This window comes from Falco peregrinus, chromosome 2, assembly GCF_023634155.1.
Source record: "Falco peregrinus isolate bFalPer1 chromosome 2, bFalPer1.pri, whole genome shotgun sequence".
Lineage (NCBI taxonomy): Eukaryota > Metazoa > Chordata > Aves > Falconiformes > Falconidae > Falco > Falco peregrinus.
Window position 1 is genome coordinate 126,273,423 of NC_073722.1, and position 22,987 is coordinate 126,296,409.

The following is a 22,987-nucleotide window of genomic DNA, read 5'->3' on the forward strand; positions in this document are numbered from 1 at the left end:
CAAAACGAAAACAGGATCAAATGGAAAAAATTACTAATTTATCACACTTAATACTATGCCATGCCATCTCACACCACGTGATGTTGCTAAATGGATGCTTCTTATCTGCAAAATATGTACTTTTGTTTAGCTAGATATTAAACCAAACCCTTAACTTCCCATCCAGTTGACGATTCAAACAATTCACAGATAGTTCTCTGAAACAGTCAAGTTTCAACAGTCCAGGGAAACCCCCAGTCCTTCTATCAACAGCATTTAATTTAAAAGTCTGGAAACACAGTAACATATTAAGCATGGTGGGGACAGGCAGACTTTATTAGCTTAATTGCTGCCCTATAATTACATAATATAAAGCTATAATCAAATGACAAAATTACCTCCTCCTCTGCCCATTCCCCATCACACCAAAAACCAGTTACAGCTGAACTGGCTCTGGCATCTTCAGCCTTCACCCTCACCTCCCTCAGAGAAGTAGTCATGCCAAAGATAAAAAATATTTTCAATGGCAATCTGTCCACCAGGATCAGATATGACAGATTCCTGCCTCTTACTGAAATTGATATACTTCTATCTACACAGATTTTCACTCACATTCACTACCCATACTTTATTAACAAAAGGCAAAAACAACAACAAAAAAAGAAATATTTACTATTCAAGTGCTGTTGTGGAGGCAGCTCTCTAAAGAAGACAATATACCATGCAGTGCTACATTATTTTTTCTCAGGTATCTTAAAGAAGTGTTAACTGCTTTTCTATCACCCCCAAGTTATCATCAATTTGTGTGCTTCCTCTCTTTGGAGGCTGAACAAGATTGAGATTTTACATTAAGAAAGAGTACCAGCCCAAAATCCCAATATAATGGGGTTGCAAACATACCTATAAATACATTATAATTAATTTTTCTGTTTCTGGTGGAACTACATATAATCTGATGGCACATGGCCAGTGCTCTGCACTATCCACAGAAAACAGAGACACACACCCCAAAAAACCCACCACCAAAACCAACCAGCCATGGCTTCCCTCAGCCTTCATTCAGTCAGATTAAGAGAAGAGCAAGCTCCTCTAATCTCCTTTCAGTAAGATGGGCTAACAATTATCTTGATCACTCTAGCACTGAGTACCAGTTCCAGCTTTACTTCACTTTTCATGAATTTGAACAATTCAATGATTTATAGTTTTCCAAATGAATTCTTGTCCATGCTTTGTATGACACTGTAAGCACCTTCCTAGTGCTGTTACCAAGTCTTCTGCTTTCTACTAGTAATAAGCAGTTATCTCAGTAAATCGTCAGTAGCTAATGAAATCTAAAGATACAGAAAGGAAAGATAACCTAGAAGCCTGAAAGTATTTTCATAATCAAATTAGCTCATAGTTTTAACCTGTGTTGCAAAGAGAAGAAATGCAAAAGCAGTTTTCCCACGTAACTTCACATATTTCACAGAATAATAAAAAAAAAAAACCAACAGAGGAAATGGAATTTAGTACTTTTGGTGAAATAAAGACTGACATGGTTACTTGAGCTCATCTTTCCCATTGTAACCAACCGCCCTTGTGTGCAGACAGTCCGGTTTGTCTCAGTTGCAGAGAGAAGCTTTTCCTGCACAAGCTTGCCCTCAGCAATTTATCTGTCTCACAGCAGAAACCAACAGACACCCCCGCGGCTGCCTGCCTTCCAAAACAGCTTCAAAGTCATTCTAGAACTCAGCAAGAGCCAAGGAAAAAAGGAAATTCATGAAGAAAGCAGGGAAAGGGAAGGTAAAGTTAGGCTGACTACAGAATGAGAAAACAAAACAAATCCAGAAGAGTGCATTGTATGAACAAGAGAGACCCTGAAAAAATATCATGATGAAAGTTGCAGGCTGATAGGAAAACTTGGAAAAGCAGAACAGAATGTGATCGCCAGACAGTTTCCTTGACTTAAAAAGATGGTAAGCTTCAAAAGGCATCTCTTGATCTGTGTCTGGCAGTTTTGTGTTCCGCCTAAGCCACAGATTTTGGGAAGTTTCTTATCTTTACAAAATGTGGCATTATCACCAGTTGAAGAGAAGGAATAATGAAAATAATCTACATATCTCAAGCTATTAGACTGTTTTCTCTCTGTAGAATGGAATTTCCACCTGCCAAAAGAGTCACCACTCCAAAAACTGGAATTTGGAATGTAAGGCATTATAGCTAGGGATACTGTTAATATCTACTTGAAGGTTGTATTGGTGACAGTCAGTTGCCTGATTAATTAATATTCCTTCCTTGATGTTGTTTTGGTTGGTTTTTTTTTATTATTTTAAATACAGTGTGAGAGTGTAAGAAGCTAACCTTTAAAAAAATGTGCTTTCTATGTAAGCTAAAGCTAGCAGGAATTTCTGGCAGTAGGGAGCCTTGCCAATCCAAGTTGCTGCACAAAGAATCCTGACTTACCTTCCACTTTGCATTTCAGATTTCCTTCAATAAATTTATTAGTAATTACATTTGCAACGGAAGACAGCTTTTCATTAGAAACACATTCAACTTAAGCACTCTGTGAAACTGAAACCACCAGTGACAATCCCGCTGTGAATCAGGTTTATTTTACTTTGTTTCACATTTTCACATACATTTCAACAGCACAAAACTCTAACTGCATTCAAATACATACCCAGATACTAGACTTTTGCAACTAAAATAAATATGTCTAGTTCACCTCTGCATTTGTCTCAGCAGAAAAGACCATTAGGGCACAAACTGATACTATTAACATTACCATTTAATTAGCACTTGTATTAAAAATTGTTCCAGGTTTAATAGGATCGCAAACTGAAGCAGAAAGACCAGAGTGGCAAAATTATTTGCAAATTAATTTGCCTTCCAACATAGTTTTAAACACATTTTTCAGCTGTATATAGCAAAGGAAGCTTAAATTTAACCCTGCAACACAAACACAAATGAAACCTTCGCAATAGACTGTGATCTCACCTCCAACTCTTGCTCCCTCTGTAGTGCAAATTGTTTGAATGACTTGACAATAAGGCCAGCATTAGAGCAATCATAGACGAAAATGGAAGGACTGCCCATCCAAGTCTGCAGGTCATATATGGAGAGAGGAATATACTGAGTATAGTTCTGTAACAAGAAAAAAACCACACAGAGTTATAAAGAGACAGAAGCAACAGAACTTTCCTGGGTGAGATAATAAAATGCCCACCAAAAAAAATCCCAATTCTGAAAATCAAGCCTAGATTGAACATTGGCATACTAATCAATACAAATACCAATCAACATCTACTAATAATGAGGACTATGAACCCAACTCCAACACAAATGACAAGTAGATTTTATTGTGGTATTGCTTGAAACACTAAACCCTAAACTAAAATTCTAAAACTCAGCAGTGCTTTGATATGTGCTAACAACCCCAAAGTCCAATTTTATCTCAAATTTCTGCAGCACTGATAAAGGATGTGAACCAGCTGTCTTCAATTTAACATCAAACGTCTGCAACTGAAAACTCCACCAATAAATCAAGATTGATAATTAAGACTATGTGGCCCATCAGCAGCTACCCCATCTTAGTTTAACAAGATGCTTCATGATTTTATGACAGCCTTTAACTTCTGTGCAACTTTCAAAATTATCCACTAAAATTAAAACCAACAAACCCTGCCTTCAACAAAGTGAGGTACCAACAATTCAGTTTCTGTAGATATGAAGTATTTTGTTCCTTGCCTTCTACCTTAACACCCCCAGATAACTGGAGGCAAGAGCTTCTTCAAATCCAAAGAGGATCAAAAAACAGACATTTAAAATTAGCTGTGAAGGGCCACCCCCTAAACTAAGTAGCAGAACTGAAAATACAAACCAAAGCCGATTTCTGCCATTTAAGTCTGCAAAGAGTCACTACCAAGCAGACAGTGGCTGACTGCATAACCCTTCCCATCTGCAGCCAGAGGGCAACCTCCTCGTGTCCACCCAAAATCTCCCGTAAAAGCTGTGATGTTCCTATTAACATCAGCAGAATGATGGATGGGATCATAACTCCCATTTAAATTCAATAGACTTAAAATAGCTGTAATAAAACCAGTAAACTTTTACAAAAAACAGATTTTCAAGGACACGTATCAGCATATATAAAGGCAGAAGTGATCATAAACCATATGTTAGATAAGGTAGGAAATAGTAAGTCATTTCAAAATTCAGTTTTGCCCATATATAAAAGTTTAGGCTGCTTCATTAAAATTAATAGGAAAAACTGTTTATAAAAATCAAAGTTTTAGGGAGTTACGAGCTTTGCAAATTGTTGCAGGATGGAGCGATACATGAACAACTAACCCTTGGCCCAGACCTTTTTTAGGGACATCACTCAGTTCAAGCATATTCCAACTGCAGTAAGTTACATATAAAAAAACCTGCTCTGACACATATAATGAACAAGATTTTATGGGCATGCATTGTTTTAACTTTATAATACATACTGCTACAGTCAAGATTGGATTATAGCTCTGATTAATACTGTGCTATTTCCAACCAGAATTTTATGTTCCAACTTTAGGCGGAGGGGTCATATATAATTTATCAAATTTGCTAATGATATGTAAATGAGACAGTTTGAAGAAGAAAGGGGTGTTAAATAATAGTTTTCTAGCATGGTTGCTCAGAGTGATCTTTTGATGCTTGCTCATCTTGCCTCTGCCGTGCTGGGGCTGTGAGTATGAAAGAACCTGTCCATATGTTTTGTTTTCTCAGTATTGTCTTTGGTTTTTAGCAAGAAAGTTTCTGCTCGGTTAACACAGCTCCCGCCATCTCTCTGTGATTCTTTAAAGGAGTGACACAACAAACAACTAAACTAGAAACTGATTTTGAACAGATTTCACAACCAATTGCTTAACAAACAACTCATATTTAAAAAAACCCAAACACATTCTTCAGGTTTTGCAGAGAAGTTCCCCAGAACTTCAGAATTAACATGTTTGATTGATTTTTACCTTTTTGAAACCACATGGTGATTTTCTCAGAAAACAGTAGCAAGCAAAACTAGGAAGACTGCTGCTTATTAATACAGCAGCGCTCACAATAAATATACAAAAAGCATGTTGTTGCATCTTCAAATTCTCGCAAAACACCAGATAATGCCAAATTAACCTGTTCACACGGTCTGTCTCAACCCTTCCTTTGTACACCAATGCTGCACAGCAAGGCAGAGCAGGAAGCCTACGGTAAAATAACGTACAATTCCGTAAGTCAGTACTGGCTTGTAAGGCCCGTCAACAAGAGCAGCCAGTTAAAGCAAGCAGCCACAGCCACCTACAACAGCACGAAGAACTCCAGCTTCTGGCCCTTATTTGGTCAAATGGAGAATGTTCCAACAGAGCTGCGGACAGGACGAGTGATAAAAGGACTTGATACGAACAGAATGATAATGCACATTTTGTGTTTCATATTCTCACATCAGCAGCAGAATTTGCTTCCGAAATGCACACATTTCACATCTTTCTGTACAACAATAAAGACATAACAGACCCAGGAAAATGGCATTTTCAAAATAATCGTTCTTTCCAAAGCACGGTGCAATTTCTCCTTCCGTTTCCTATCAAAGATGAAACACTGCTTGAAGAGTATTCTCTAGAGAGATTTCTGTAAAGCTAAAAAGCTTCCTCAGAAGGTTGCTGTGTTCAGCTTCTGTCCTGGGATTTCTGAACTTCACGGAATCCATCAGAAATCTCGGAAAATGAACCTTGTGGCAATGAACCTACAGGAATCCATCCACAGTTCTTTCTACAAATCTTATTATCTAACAGAAAGTGCTCAGGAACGTTTTGTTGAGCTGCAAAGCAAAAATTAACAAACTAAACCACTATAAATGCCCTGACATGCTGCCTTGGAGCAGCACTGCATTCACTGGGCAGCTATGATTAAAAGCTAGGGGAAAAAAAATTACAACTAAAAATACTTTCTGCCTCCCTTAATGCTGTCTCTGACCCCACGGAGTTACGGAGCTGGAGGAAGGGCATGGGGAAGAGGAGCAGGCACCTCACGCTGTGCTGCAAGGCAACGCAGCCAGAGACAGTCCTTGCTACAGTCTCCTTTTCTACAAAGTGTATATAGAAGGTCAGGTTTAAATTCCAGTAAAATTAATGCAGATGAGTATCTGCTTATTTATTTACTACTGTCCTCTTCAACTGTCAAGCTGGATTAAATATCAGAAGGAAAGGCCTGCTTCATAGGTGAACACTGAAAGGTGAAGGTAACCAGAGGTATTTATACTACAGCAAGCACAACTTGCCAAAATCTATAAAAGTTAAACTCGAGGAAAACCTGTCTGTAGGAGAGAGACAAGGCAGGCTTGGTTTTTAAATACCAAGCTGGTTTAGCTACTAGCTTTCCAAGCGCCTTATCCAAATCGCACCACACTACTTCCCCTTTCACACGCTCCTCCGGCAGCATTTGAACCCTGTTAACTGAACAAAGTGGCCGAGATGTGCAGCTGAAGTGCATCATGCCATGTGCTACTTCCTGAAGGTTTTATCTTTTTAATCTACACATCAAAATATACCATCCTTCATCTCACCTGCATACGCTACTGCCACGCAAGGAAGTCTTCTTACAGTGCAGAGGCCAGCTGCAAATTCAGGGGTCTCCCCCCAGCAGGGCAGGGGGACAATGCTTGGGCAGCACCAACCCTGCCATCACGGAACCAGAGCAGGGGTACCCAGCTAGGTGTTCCTGGGATGCCTTCAAGAATACATCAGTCCATCTGCCAGGCCCTTTGTCAATTAATTCAATCAGCTACATAAGCAGACAGTTTTTCAGAGGAGCAGATAATAAAGCATATGAGAGAAGCATTCTCCTTATAATTACCATTTTAAAAACATCAGTTCAGACAGAGCACCAACTGTGCAAGGGCAGAGGTCTAAATTAATTTTAAAATACCAACTCCTGAGAAATTAAGGGGAAGATATTAATGAAGATCTAACACTATGAACTTTCTCCAGCATCATTACAATGTGCTCCTACACCACTGCCTCTGTTTGCTGTCTCCGATAGCTTGCTGGCACACGCTGGGAGATTTAAATAATCTGTGGTGCTACAGGAGAGATGCTCATGAACAGCCACGTCCTTTTCGCCCAGCCGCAGCATACCTCCTCCAACCCCAAACAAAGAATTGCTTGGGATATTCTGACAACACTGTGACACTCTTGGCACCACACGCTTCACAAAGAGCTGAAAGCCACCACCTCTCACAAAACACAAGTAACAAACCAACCTAAGTGTTGTGACAGCAGAAGCAGATTTCCAAAGATGGCTGGTTGTTACAGGGGGCATGGGTGAAAAAGAAAAATCTGAACAGGTACCAAGTCCTTCCAGGCTCTCCAATAGTCGCTACCAACAGCACTGCAAAGCTGCTTCACTTCTCCTCCCCTCCCAGGAAGCCGGCAGAGAGGAAGAGGCACTGGGTCTGCCAGCCTGCGCACCCCAGAAAGCTCTGGCAGCCCGTGCTGCGTGCAGGCTGGGCTGCAGGAGCGCAGGGAAGCGCCGGCTGCTCAAACGCAGTGGGAGAAGTCCTCTCTGCCACCACCTCCGTCATCAGCCCCGTAATGGCTGCACCCCAATTTTATGGGAGAAAAAAAAAGGGAAAGGAAGAATGAGCACCTACACACCGAGAACAAAAGCATATTGAAGTATTTGATAGACTCTTAAAATGCCATTGTTGTCTCCTCTCCTTGAAGTGAAACAGATGTCAACACCCCCTGTCTGCCCCCGCTGCCCCCTGCTCCCCTGCAGTCCCACACCAAACCCTCGCTCGAGCCTGATGAGCCTCACCAGAACCACATGCCCTGGGGAACAGGAGAAAGATACTCAACCTCACCCCACGGGAAGTCACCATAAATCCAAAAAAAATTCATTTGCTTTGCCAAACACAGGTCAGCCTGTATCCACAAGCAAGGCCTGTTTCATTCTTTTTGGCCTTTCACTGGGACGATCTCAAGGTCCCTTTCAGCTCTGCCTTCATGCTCTTATAACCAAGAATTCAAATGCATGCATGGGCATCTTAAATCTAATTTTAAAATGTCAGCACAGTCAAATTTCAGTACCTCTACTATTTCAATTCAAGAGGGCTATAATACGGAGTCTCATCAGGCCTTCTGCTTAGATGTGAGACTGAATTCCTTTGGACTGATTTCTAAACACTGCTGATCTTTTTTCCCCCTCCAGTATTTCCTTAAACTTAATCCTTTGCTTGAAAGAAAACTTCCACTCCTGATTGTTTCTTTCTTAAAAAAGCCAGTATTTGGTAACATGGTGCAAAAATTACTAAGTTTCAACTTTCCCCTTTTTTTGAAGTTGAAGAATTCAACTTCTGGGACAATTTTTTTTCCCCACTATCTGTAAGGTAAGTCAGAGACACCTCAGCTCCTAATGACCAGTAGCACCCACACCACGTTACCCCAGCTGATACTGCAGGCAAACTGGCAAATACCCAGTAAGCTCCTAATAACGCATCTGGCACAACACACAACTTCTTCATTGAGCAGTAATTTCCTCTTCTTCCATGTGTAACACATTCTGCCCAGCATTCTTTCTGGCTTATTTATTACCCATTGGCTGTTAAGTAAGAAGAAGGTCACTCCTACTTATTTTTAAACACCAAATTCAGCATCAAAATTAATTAGTATTCAGACCAATTGTTTATTAGTCTGAATACTAATCAAGTCTCCAATACGTACCAGAATAAAGTGATGCCCTCTTGCACTTTCTCCCTTTCCCTTCCACTCTGCTCTTTCAAACTACCAGTGAACAATCATTCAATTATAAAAATAATACATGTGAAGTATGAGAAAAGAAGCTCAATAAGCCCCCCCCCCAAAATAGGAGTGTATCCATAATAATGAATGCAAGTCTTATGTCAGCTGAATGTACTATTCAGCAGTATCTCTCAATTTCCTAAGACTCCATTCTAAATCAGTTACCCTTAAAAGACACTAAATAGCTTAACTAAAGGGAAAGCGAAGTACATTTAGGTCACACTTGGAATCACTCGAAGGGCACTGCATGTGATCTACATAGCTGTACAAACCATAGCTAAGCAGGAGTAACAAAAATCTTTTTAAAAAATAAAATATACCTATTATATTATACTCAGAGGCTCTTCAGTACTCTGCTGTGGAAGCAGAACTAGCCATATGGTTTATTGTCCTCATACAGTATCTCTAGGTAGTTTGATCAGTGAGTGTTCAGAGTCAGTAGACAGTTGAAGCATAAACTTCATGGTAAGAACTTAATAATCAGTCAGTGACATACAGCAGCACAGGCAAGCCCGCCGGGGAGCCTCCCGACAGAGCTGGCATGCTACCTCTGAAAAGTAAACAAAGCAAGTGGAAGTAGCTAGCTTTTCAGTGTTTTGCAAATGAGCTTTAGTGCATCTGAGAGAAGACCCTCCTGCCCTGCTGGGAGGTGAGGGACAACCTCTTTGGTCTCAGAGAACTTCAAGAACATGAAGCAAGCAAGCAGCTGTCAGCAGGGAACCAAACAAATACCTGTGAACCCATTTTAAACCCTGAAAATACAGTTGTGCTCTAACAGAACACTTCAATAATTTACACAGCAGTGAAAAAGATTCAGCTGTTCAGCAGTGCTTCGCAAAGACATTACCTTATTGAAGACCCAGATCTCCCCATTTACTGTTGGCCTGGGGACACCATGTCCGTTGTAGTGGAAAAGTACCCGCTCTTCCTTGGCATTTCGACGCAAAGATGTGCAGAGTTTCTTAACTTCATCCACCGTAGGATCAAGACTCTGCTTGTACCTTGCCTAGATAAAAGGTAAGACAATCATTTTAAGCATAGAAACAAATCTACTTAAGATGCAGGCACCTAGTTAAGTCAGAAGCATGTATATAAACGGGTTACTTCGGAAAAAGAAAACACAAAATATTTACTGTAGAGCTAAATAAACAAAATCTGTCTGGTGTGTGGGACTGCACATACACATACAGTAACAACTCAGGTTTGAGTGAGTTTATTGCATCTCTGAACTCCATTAGGTTTCACTCGGGGATTATTGACATTCTAAAAGCCTTAGGAAGGTCAAATATGTTTTCAACATTAGCCAGCCTCAAAAATTACCCCGCACAATTCTCTTGATCCTCAAATTCATAGCCTGTACATCTCCCACTGAACAAAATTCCTTCTTAACAACAGAAAATTGTATAAATCACATGTTCTGTAAACCTCAAATCTCATTCTGAAATGCCTCTCCCCTCCCGTCAGGAAAAGGGACACAGCTCTTGCCTCAAGTCTTAAAAGGAACGAGAGTACCAGACCGAAGGCTAGGGAAGAAGTTCAGACAGCTGTCCCTTCATGGAGTGAGAATAGCAGCAGCCTCATTCTCTTCCTCAGCCCCAACTAGTTAGCTCCCCTTTTACTAATAAGACAGATATAAAAGAAACCTGCCCAACACACCAGCAAGCATGCTAAACCTAGATGGAGCCTTGCCTTTTCCAGATGGACCCACAGCAGATACAGTGAAAAATTTTACAGCAAAGAGCTTCTCTTCAAAAAGAAGCACCGCCAATTTCTTGCAGCTATACTACATTCACCACAGGCGTACTCATTTTCAGTAACGAGTTTACTTTGAACTTGTAGATCTCTCCATCCCAGCAACTCATCATCACTACTGGTTCCATCAGACCAGAACAGAAATGTAACTATGGGTCAACAGTTTTGTCTGCTCTTCACATGTAAGGGTCAGAGAGAAGACCGCACTAAATGTACAGCTGTTTTAAAAGTAAATACTAAAAGTAACACTAAAAGTAGACTTCCAGATACTAGATGACTACAGAAACCTACAGAATTACAGAAAAATTAATACATGTGCAAAAAGCGAGTACATGACAATTTCATTCAACATCCAGTGATAGACAAAAACGGGGAAAAATCAAAGCAAACTAGCATAACACTAACATACTTTAAATTAACTTACTAACTATTAGCAGTTAAGATCAGGCACCAGGTTACCCAGACACTACTGCACCCCCCAGCCTAAAGAAGAGTTATGAATATAACTATATTTCATAACTTCACCTCAACCAGCTTACACTTTTAAGTAACACCACTATCAAGATAAAAGTGCACAAAAGTCCCAGGAATTTGATATTCACGCAGCTGGGTAAAAAGAAGGAAAGTTGATTGAGAGCCCTTGGCAACCAGCCCTTGCTTTAGAAAAATTTTATATTCAATATCATCACAGCTTTGGCTGTAGGTACTACATTATCATTCCTAGCTATACAACTCTACAAGCATATAAATCAGAGCACATTTCTGTGTTGGAGAAAAAAAGAAAACAAACCGTTAAACCCTCAATACTTTGAAAACATTTTTACTCCACTAAGTTCATGATGCCTATGTAGTAGCTAGTTTGTCATACTCAAACGTGCATTTTCTTGAAGGCCAAATAATAACAAAAAGTCTTTCAACTGTCCTTTGAAAGACAAAAGCCTGTTTCTTCCTCTCTTCTCCAGAACTGCAGAGAGAGACTGAGAATCCAGAATCACAAGGGCTTAAAAAAATTGAAGTCAATATATTGAAATAAAGAACCAAGTTTAAGAGCAGGACAACTGCATGCCTCTACAAATATCTGCTGTTGAAAGCCTGTTTACAAACTAGATTGAGGTCTCAGAAGTTTGGGCTTTTTAGGTTTTCTTCTATGACAGGCAAAGATAAGAAAGTCTTAAAATGACATAGTAAAAGAGGATGAAGCACTTCTATATAAAAATGGTTTGCTTATCTATGAAGCTTGAAAAACAGATATCATGCTGCTCAATTAACATTCAGCATCTCAAGCCAATAGGCAAGACAGATACAAGGAATGGCATCATTTACATGATTACAACAATGAAGCAAAGCAAGTGAAAAGGAGAAAAAAATATTAAGAAAGAACCAACGATCTGACACACTCATCCTTTTTGGGAACTTGCGCATTAAGTAAAGATAAGAGGCTATATTGATCTTAACACAGAACCCCCCACACCTTTTTCTCTCTCCTTTCAGTGTTGTTATGAAGGTGCTGATTTGCAAAAATGTGCACCTTAATTACATTCTGCCTGCTGGCATCTTTACAAGATACTATAACCAGAGTGGTTGGTAATTTTTTCAGCTCCTTTTTTTCAGAGGAGAACACACTCATCTGAACAATTCTCACGTCCTTTCAGCATAAATATTAAATACAACTCGCAATTAATGGAGGTGAACTCATACTCTAAAACTAAAGCATGTAGACCTAAAGATCCAAACTGTAAACATATCATTTGCACACTAAGAAACACAAGGCTGAGAAGAATAAAAAGGACAGAAGGGAGCCTGTAAATATGCCAACAGTCTTAGTCCTACCTGTAAGCTCAGGACTTTCAGGCATGTGTTTATTACACATCATTCATGCGCATATAAGAAACAGGCATCTGAGTAACAGACTAGACCAGGTGGTGTCTTTTTTTCTTCTTTCCCCCCTCGCTCCCCCTAAAAAGACTTTCTTCATTGGTATGCAAAAAACTCCAGGAAAGTAAATACAGTTGTTACAAGACATGTTGTGCATCTGACTGGGGTATGGGGAGTTAGTGGTGGGGGAAGAGGAGGAGCTTACTGGTTTATGTGATGTTCTGTGGGACAGGGTGTTATCTTTAATAACTGTTAAAAACCAATAAGGCCTCCTTCCAGAACAGAATTACAGAAACAGAAGGTCTTCAAGAAGGACATAGAGAAACAGCATAAAAACCTTGCTAAGCCATGGGCTGCCACTCCTACCCAGCAGCAGAAAGCACACTACTGATGACCAGCTCTACAGTGTCCCATCACGCTCATCACGGCTGACACCCAGATGAGCTGAAGTCCAGGAGGATTCACCAATTCAACAATTTTATCTTTCCTTTTACAGTATGAAGAAGCATTTTTTAAACACAGGTTTAGTTCTCATATGAGCTCTTTGCACTTTAGCATCACCACCCTTTTGATGAATAGTTTCCTCTCGTCACCCTCCTTTATTTTCTTCCATCATTGTTCATTTGTCTTCCCTGGCAGCACGCTGTATTCCTTCCCTTCCATTTCCAGACAGATCCTTTCAAGCAGCAGTTAGCACAAAAGGTAACAGAGCTCCTAACCGAAACCCTCAAAAGGTCTGCTGGGCTTAACCTCAGAAGCTTCTGTTAAAATCACACGGACACAAACAAGGCTTTATGTTTTGTTTTCCCTTTGGTTTCATGAGCTATTGACCAGTTTCGGATTGTTACTGCATCTGAAGACCATGCTGGCCTTCCCTGCCTTCTATTATGTGTTGATGACTGATATTTTATGGTGTTTGGCAAGAAGTCTGTGTTTCCTGATGCAATTATCAGACAAGACAATCTAGACTTCGATTCCTCTGCAGATGATGCCCAGCTGTATCTGTTGCTCCCAGCTGATGTTGCAATTGTAGCATTAGAACTGTCAAAAAAGCCTGACCAGAGCATGATGGACAAGCATGAAAGTGCTGATGGTGATGTCAGCTGGCTTTTTGGTGTGAATTTGATTTTCTGATCACCTCAGTGTCTCACTGAAGAGCTCCTGTCAAAAGCAGTAACTTTGTGGCAGCCTGACCCAGACCATCGTCATTATTCTGCTCACACAGGCAAAATTAAAAGTTTTGCTTGTTTATGTAATATTGCCACACATTTTATGAAATACACTCATTGGTTCATCCAACCTTTTTTCCTGTATACTTGTTTAAAAATACAGTTATTATGTTAATTTTAAGACATTTCAATTTTCAGTGTGCCAGAAACTTCTGGATTGACAAAACAGTGTATTGACAAACTTGCAGGAAACAGGAGGAGTTTCAGTCGACAAGAGTTCTGGCACCCAGAACAGGAAAAGAAAACAGTTTGGGGCTGAATACCAAATGTATTAGTCAGATGTTTTTGCTGTAGACATTAGCATTAACCATGCTTAACGCTGAAATGTAAAGTGAGACAGTTTTACTCTAAAGCAGTTATGCTGATTGCCTATTGACATGCTCCCTCAGAATTACTTTCCAAATTATTTCCAAATTTCCTATCACAATAAAATCAAAGCGATCAACTTTAATAGAGAAAATGGGGATTCTCTAAAGATGCAATCTATCAAAACCGTATCATCTTCTTCCTCAAGACAAGTGCAACATTCTGGCTATATGGTTTTGAAACTGTTACGAGGATCTATACCGGCTCAGTGTCATTGTCACCAGGATGAGTGAGCAAGGTCCAAGGGAGCCAGCAGCGCAGGGCTGGCACTACCGGTGTAACAAGCAGGGCTGGGAGAACAAACACCAGAGGAAAACAGTCAGTGGGCAAATAAAGCCGAGTTACAGCTGAATTAGTCAGCTCCTAACCCAGCCTCACCAGAGGGGCTGTGCTGGCGACACCAGGGCTCCAACACAAAAAGCAGCAGCAATAAAGCACAGACATTGTCCCATTTGTTTCAGGAGGGATTTCTTTCTTTCAAAGGATAAATAAAACACCCACATGATTACTGATTAGCAGGTGATAGCAGTAACCTCTCCAAGTCTGTCTGGAGGGGGAAAACCAATTCACTGTGTTCATCAACTTCTATCCCACTGGGAAATGTCAGTATGTATTGGCTACATAAAGTATTTCCCACAGTTCTGTGGATTTTGCGTTTAAATTACTGGCTGTGCTTTGGAAACATCACCTAATGACAGGTTTTTTCTTTTACTTCGAATGGGGCCAAAACATAACTCAACGGGGAAAAGTCAAAGTTACAGGCCCATTTCCCAGGCTATCACCAAGCGATGCTCAAAAGAGCAGGGGCTGCAGAGGCTCAGCAATTCTGTGACAAAGTGCTTTTGCTGTCATTCAAGATACCAGAACCTGACTCATTACCCGCCTTCCAAACGCTGGTGTGCTCAACCCTGCCAGATGCTGAGTTCAGGAAACTCACCTCAGGATTAGGTCCTATAAAAAGGAAGAAATGTGGAGTGCTAAAGGTGACAATTTGAGAATAAGTGATTTAAGTTGCTGATGTTGCTTAACCATTAATGGGCAATGGGGAGAAAAAGAGCTTTGGAAGCCGGGCCAGGTTTCCATCCTCGCTGGCGCTCAGCCCAGCAAGGTGACATATGCATGCTAGAGCCCTACAGCATTTTCATCAGGGAGATGAATTCTTCTCCTCTTAAAAAATCCAAGGATAAACCTATTTTCCCATTAAAGTTATAAAATTCAACTCTTGATCTTTTATATCCCTGCAGCCTGAGACCTCAGTCTTGGTTCCAGAAAGTCTCCACATGACAGACCACAGCATGTGTGCGATTCTATGCCAAAACAGCAACACCCAGCACAGCAGATATGGACTATATGAAAAATGTATCTGTTGGCATTCATAACCTTTGCTATTTACAAGTGATAATACTGCCCTCTTTTCATTCTGCATAACAAAAGCCTAAAGTCACTCACTAAAATACCTTACTAAGCCTGATGGGCACAGCTTCCATGAAAATAAATTCATACTTCACTACTTACAACTCATATTGGCACATATCCCCAAATTGCTTTCCCTAGTAACTTCATATGCTGAGGGGTGATGCTTTTGGTGAGTCCAGGCTGAAGGACATCACTATGCCAGTGATTTCCCCAGCTGCTACAAAGAGACATTAACTAGTGCGTACGGCTGCAAGGAAGGTAAAGAGGGAAAAATTGTGCTCATCTGAGTGGAGAAAAGGCATCATCTGCACAAGGTCAGGGGCTCATACTTAAAAGTTAAGAAATGGTCAGACATAACTTGGTTAAGCAGGATTTAAGGCCCTTAGACAGCATTTTGCAGATTAAGCTCTACAAAACTGACTGGAGTGGAGCCACAGGGCACCAGCAAGAAACGTCATGAGAGAAGTGGCTAGGGGATAAAATTATGCCGGCAAACAGCGTGGAAAGGCTTGTAATTCACTGTGTAAGGACTGAGGAAGCTCTCCATGAAATCACAGGTCTGTTTCTGTTCATATCTGCCCTCCCCTCACTCCCACCTCTCTTTGAAGGGATCAAAACCACCCTTACCATCTGACACACTGTCAGGTAAAAGATTCCCCCAAACAGGAGCAGGTCTGCTCTTCTTGAGAGACTCACTGGCACTGCCGCTCCACTTAGCACCTGCAGGTATGTTCCAAATTCATCAACAGAAGAAATTACTCCAAAGTTCAGTATTTTATACTGGAACTGTCTTTTACATAAGAAGCAGCCACATGCATGATCCCACCTACAATCTACAATTAAGTTTTATTTTGCTGAATATTTGTTTTGTTTTGTTGTTACAACAGCTGTTGGGGTGGCAAAGAATTCCACATGCAAAACAGCATACACAAAGCAAAAAACCCACCGTTTCAGAGTTACTCCCACAGATAAAATAAACAAAATCGAATCAATATAGTTGTAGCATTTAAGTTTTGAAAGTTCACAATAGAACTGTCAGTTGATACGCAGGATACATACAATACAATGAACTGAAAGGTTTCCTATTGTGTGCCCTGTCATCTCATTGTTTAGTCCCATATAATCTCAGAAAGCAAGGCTGGGCTGTATTTCATGAAGTAAATCTAACCCTATCCGTTATTCTGATGCAGAATCAACTGCCTCCACACCCTTCCTGACAACTGATCATCTAACCTGCGTTAAAGCCTTTCCATGGCAGATACCCCAAAGCCTTGGCAAGTGCTGCATTTCCCTTTTCAGTATAAACATTTTTTCCCAACATAGCCCAATTCTTCCTCAGAATGATTTATAATGTTTTCTGCTCTATTCTTCAAAGCAACTCTACTGTTCAAGGTGAACCTCTGCAGAAATGGGACATCACAGGATGCGTGCAGCTGCTGCACCGTGACTCGGATCAGATTTGAACCCCAGTTTCCAAATGCAGAAAACACATTAAACCCGAGACTTTGCCATGCACACAGCCTTCTTAACATGATTTAATTAAAAGGAATCAAAGCAATCTAATTATTCCAAGAGAATGTTTTTTGGAACAATGCCCAAATTTGAAAAACAGATATATAAAAAGCCTTACAAAGAAACAAGTTACAAAAAAACAAGAGTAACGAAACCAGCAGTTTCAAGGGCCGAAGATGTACAGGTTTCACACCACCCCTCTTGGCTGTGGGCACACCGGAGCCTCCAGTCCAGCGCACAAACCACTTTGCTACCGCTCAAGGGATCAAGGTCACTGCTCAAAATCATTCTTGTTGCTCCACGAGCCAGTTTAGCTGGCATGGTTTGTGAGAATGGAGGGAGCAGAACAACTGGGGGGGGCGTGGGGGAGAAGAGACCTAATAGCAGGTTTTAAAATGAAAGGAAAATTGTTACAGAACTTCTGTAGTCAGTTACATCAAACTGACTGCTGAAGGTTAAAACTTTCTCAAAGGCATGGCAGAGGTTCCGTGTGAAGCTGGCCCTGGAAAGAAGCAAATCCACGCTGCTTCCTTCAGCTCCATTCTAACACAGCAGCACACTAACCTCAGAAACAGATTATTTCTACAACAGACAAAATAATTTACCCAATTCAGGGTAGGGTGCTCCAGGGATTGATTACACCACCCCCGTCTCTGCATTTCCGAGTTCCTCACTGCTACCTCTTCACTACAGGAGAATCTCAGCAAGTCCCCAGGACTGCAACTGTGCGAACCATCCCATGGTTAAACCTGATGGCCACAACCTCTACCAGCAACACCAACATGCACGACAGCCACTCTGCAACACAGGGCAGTGCAAAAGCTTAGGTGTTACAGCACATTAACTACCATTTTCACAGTAAGAGAATTCAGATCAGTATCTTATATGGAAAGAATAATTTAAAAAAACAAACAATTGCATCCGGAGATGTTTCTCAGATGTCTGAAGACCTGTTAATGATGAACACTAAAAATCCTGGAATTAGTCATCCTTTAAGTGAAAAACATAAAACTGAATTAATTCAGATCCCACCTTTTACTGGGCAACTGCCAGTTTGATGCAACATGTTCCTCTGAATGTCTGGAACAAACTCTGGCTTAGACATAAAAATTAGACATATATATGTCAAACAGTTTCACAGCCATAGAACTGGATGACCACATTATGCTACACAGCAAAGCAGCATCACAGAAGATTTACTTTTTTTGAACTGTTTAATGCACTGGAAGCACACAAAACAATGAAAAACAGCACTGCCAAAATGACAGCACTAGTCTGCCCAAGCAAAACATAATCCATTCAAAGACTGATGTTACAGTTACTTTATTTAGCTTAACATATTTAAATAGAAATTTTGAGTAATATAACCATTCAGAAAATTAAAAGGTCCAGGAATATGTGTGTGTAGGAAAATGAATTATGGAGAAAACACTGGAGATTACGGGAGAAATTTAAACCTCTACCCCACCCTACACACATGTGCTTCTGGCTTGATTTTCAGCCTTGCCTAAGAACTCTGCTAAGCTGTGTCTCCATCACAAAGTGGAGAGATGAGGAACATTTCTTTTTTACTATTTTAGAGCTATTCACCAGGAGGACTACCTTAACGTATCATCATTGTTACAATTTAACTCCTGACAGAATCAAAACATCTTCATTTGTTTGTTTTCTTTTCTATATTTTTATTAGATAATAATGATCAATTACGGAGCAACAATGCATGTTTACAGTGTTTTTCAGGATGCTCAGCACTGAATGAGATATATGCCAGTTAAACTACACAATGAAAACCCTTGTGCTTTCTTATCCTGTGACTTTCACAATGTGGAATAAAATAGCTATGTTAGGAAAAACTGAAATAAGTCCTTTTTAATTGAGTAACCAGCATGTTAAAGTCTGACTCTGAATTATGGCACAGGAAAAAGCAATTCTGAACTCTGAGCGTGGCTCCAGGCTTTACTTACTATGCCAGCAGTATCGCAGAGCGGTAACTATCCCATTAGTAGTAGAGAATAGCACACAGGCTCAACAAAACCCTCAGAAAAAGGCAACATGAGTCAGACTTTGTAAGGACACTGGATTTTTACAGCGATGGGGTGGGAACACTGTGTTACCATCAGCCTTGCTGAGGGCTTATTAAAAGACTTCAAACAAAAAAAATTCTTCATAAGGATGGCATAAATATATAGCAGATTAGTGTAAAGAAAAATTACCCACAGTGGCACTGACAGAGATAGTAAGTTCTAGGTACACCTAAATCACACCCTCCTTACGACAGCAGCTGAGGAGCAGGACCTGGCCAGTCTGGTTACAGCCAGCACTGGATCCCCAGTATCACGACCTGCTGTGGTTCCCAATCATCTCCCACACAGCCTGGGAAAACAAGCTCCAAGAATCAAATGTGCATTTAATTTGGTTTCACACAGTAACAAATTCTCTTTTGGACCTCTACTCATTGAGGCTACAAAGTTCTGGAAAATCTGGGCTTAAGTGATTTCAAGTATATATATTTTTTTAATTATTAAGACCAAAAGTATAGGAAAAAGAGAAGACTAAAATAGCTGTTGCACATAATAGAGAAAAATTAAGACAGGCCATTTTAAGCATACACCCCACAGATAAGCTTTCATTTTGTTTTAAAGCATTCCTCAAACACAAATCTTCACTTAATAAAGAAGCAGCAGGGGAACAGCAGCATTTATACTTGCACATTAGCAAATGAAAATACAATAGGAATAGCTTAGATAAATTAGAAAAGAATAGTATTACCATAATTTTATTTATTTATCTTTAAAGCATTCTATGAAAACATCTTGTAATGACATGCAGGAAAATAAAAAACAGCATCAAAAAAATTCAGTAAGCTTCTCAAAAGGCTTAAATCATGTTCTAGTGCAGAATAAAGGAAGCTCAGTGACTTGTGCCATCTTTTTCATCCTTATAAGGACTGGAACTTCAATTTTATTGTTCTTGACGGGATGCTAAAATTCACCCTTGTTTCCATTTCTCTAAAGGTCACATCAGATTTTTTCTCTGCATATTCAGAAATTCTTTGCAATCACCTCCAGTCTTTTGTTAGGGAACTTTTTGATGTTGAGCAGAAAGAAGAAAAAAACCTAAAGCTCCAAAATGAGTCGGAACATGCAGACAAGCTCATATACGCACGGAATCTGGGTAGTTATCTGAAGAACTGATAAACCACAAGTAATATGACAGAACTGTATAGGTGTGTGCAAGGGCTCCATGATCCATCACTATTATCTTGCACCAAGTTAAAAAAGTGTGATGAATACAGACCACAAAGTATTTTTGTATTTATAAAATTAAGTTAAATTGTATGAGGAAATAGTACACTGTACATCTAGCAAACACTGGATTCACCATTTCCTAAAGACCCTTCTAATTTCCTCTACCTAGTTGGAAAAAATTGATTAAAATAAAAAATGTTTAAGCACAGCCAAGCCTCTGCTGAAGATTTGCTCTGGTTTGCTGCAATCAAAGTTTGAGAAACACAGAGTAAAAACTGTACACTAGCTGTGACTGCAAGGCATCACTGTGCCCTGGAGTTTTTTTGGTTGAGGGGTGAGTGGTGTTTCTCCGAGCCCGAGAGTTTTCTTCTCCTTAAGAAGGTTTTCAAATGAAAGTTATTCTATCACAAAACATAAGCAGTACTTAAGACTGACTGCCATAAAACACTTCCGATGAAACAACATTCAGATCTATACTCCAGCTACCAATAATTATATCTGTAAGGTGGGCTCCAGAGAATTTAAAAAAAAAATTACAAGATACACAGGGACTAGCAGAACCATGTGGAGGAACCTAATGCACAGCATGAGTAGTGGTTCCAACAGCTCTGGAAAGCATATGCTGCAGGTTTAACTTGCTGGAAGAGACAGCTCGCAGCTACAGAGCCGCCACGGCCATCATCCACCACAGTCAGTTACAAGCAATGAGATCACCAGACCTTCCACATCCCCACTGCATCCCCAGGAGTTATGGAACAAAAAGTGTAAACTAAATTGACTGAAGTATTAAATTACTGTACTTTCACTGTGGAGGGTAACCTCAGTTTAAAACTGCCTGGTTATTAGGAAATGTGAAAGCGGTAAGCACGACAATTTTTTTAAATGAATCCGAGGAAATCCAGAGTAGTCTGACATTTGTGCTGAGCACATTGGTAGGAAGAATAATAAACAAACAGAAACACAAATAAACACCTTGGAGAATAGTCCATTTAGCATCTATAATGAGGCGTCGTACTCTTTTTTTTAATCAAACACTTAACTTCTAGAGTTTTTTAAAGAAATCAAAGAGCATGGAGATGTCAAAGTTACCTTTTTGATATAAACTCATTTTGATTCCCAGAAGACATTCAGCAAGATCTTAACATGAGGTCTGGAGGTAAGTCCGTATATAAAGACTTGCTTATAAACAGGCAGGTGTGGGAAGAATCATTAATTTTGTCCATGGAAGAAAGCCACTATGAAGTTACAAGGGGACCGGTTTTGTAGCCCTATCACCCAACACATCAATAAATACTACTGAAAAGGGAGTGAGCAGAAATACAACGGTCTGTTGATGACAGAGGGTTATTCAGAATGGCTGCAGGGGGGCCCTGTGCTAGGGAGTGTCTCAGCAGCAGTATGGAAAAGGATAACCAATAAAGAGATTTAAAAGTTGTGCAAGAAGAAACACCATTCCAATTTTACACAGAGAACAATTAGCCTTGAACTACATACTAGCACTCAGAAGCAAGATCTCGGGAGCGTAAGGAGCTGCTCTGCATAAACGACAGCCCACCAGCAGTCATAAAAGCAAGCACAGAGTTAAAAATCATTAGGAAAGCAAGAAAGCAGCCCCCAAACCACTAATCCACTGCAGAGACCCAGCAAACACCCATATCTTGAAGATGGTCTGGTGGGTTTTTTTATGTGTGCAATGGCTTTTAGATGAGGAGCGATTAAATGGCCAAGGACTCATCTGCCAGGAGAAATGATACAGAAGCTGTATATAACAGTGGGCTGTAAAATGAGAACCAATTACATTTTATTCATTGCCTCATGGCTAGCTATTATCTCTTCCAACACTAGAACTAGGTAAACTAAAATTAGAATTCCCACTGACACATTTAGAGCAAAAGAACAGTGGCACACAGTTTAACTAAATGTCGTAGAGACAATGGTGTCCTTGCCACAGGACAGCACCGTTCGATCACTTCTTTAAATCATTTTGAACTTTTCAGCATTCACAAACTCCTGGAAGAACAGGACAGTAAGTACCAAGCCTCCACCTCCAGCTCAGAAAGCCGTCAAGAGCGTAAGATACACCCTCAGGTTCTCCGTGTGCCATGTTTTCACACATCTGCAGTTGGCCAGGGAACCAGCCAGGGTCCTGGATCAGAACCAACACAGCTCCACTGCTCCTGTTCTCCAGTACAGCCCAGTTGGTCCAGTCCAGTCACCCACACAGAGATCTTTTAATCACTGCTTCATTACTTACCTTTGCTCAGTTGCTACAGTCTTGGCAGGGATGGTGCTAGAACTAATCTAAGGTACAAACCTCTCCTCGGAGACCAAGCATCCACAAAGACCTCTGAGGGTCTACATCTCAAGCAATTTCTCTAAGCCATTCCTTCCAAAACACACTAACAGTTCAAGTTCCTCATAATTTTCACTACTAGATGCTTTATACCCACTAATGTCTTTTCAATTAACTTAATTACTATGGACTTTCCCCAATGTTGTTACACCCACGCTTTTCTTCCTTTTCTATATATGACATTAAGTTGGCCTCCTTCCAAGCCTTCTGATGTTGAAGTGGTTTTAGTGAAAAACTACATATTTCATTCAAAACAACAGTATTTGTTCTTTGGTTTATTCAAAACCATTACTAATACCTCTTTCCTGTGATTTACTGTGATTTAATTTTAATACTTACTAAACCACATCTTTTTTCTTACATCAAAGCAAGATTTAAGATCCTGAATTTACACTGGCTTTGGAAACACAAAGGATAGACAAACTTAGAACTGTACAAGAACACTTCTATTTTTGC

General features: G+C 40.2%; 1 protein-coding gene across 4 annotated transcripts in view; it reads right to left on the reverse strand.

Moving 5' to 3' along the window:
* RPTOR (regulatory associated protein of MTOR complex 1) overlaps positions 1 to 22,987 on the reverse strand; it is a 159,127-nt gene that overhangs the window by 104,891 nt on the left and 31,249 nt on the right. For all 4 annotated transcript variants that reach the window (XM_005243961.3, XM_027796008.2, XM_055795269.1 and 1 more), the window contains 2 exons: positions 9,628 to 9,786; positions 2,956 to 3,102 (listed from right to left, as the gene is read on the reverse strand). In XM_005243961.3, the coding sequence (XP_005244018.1) occupies positions 2,956 to 3,102; positions 9,628 to 9,786 (306 nt within the window). The remainder of the gene's footprint in view (positions 1 to 2,955; positions 3,103 to 9,627; positions 9,787 to 22,987) is intronic.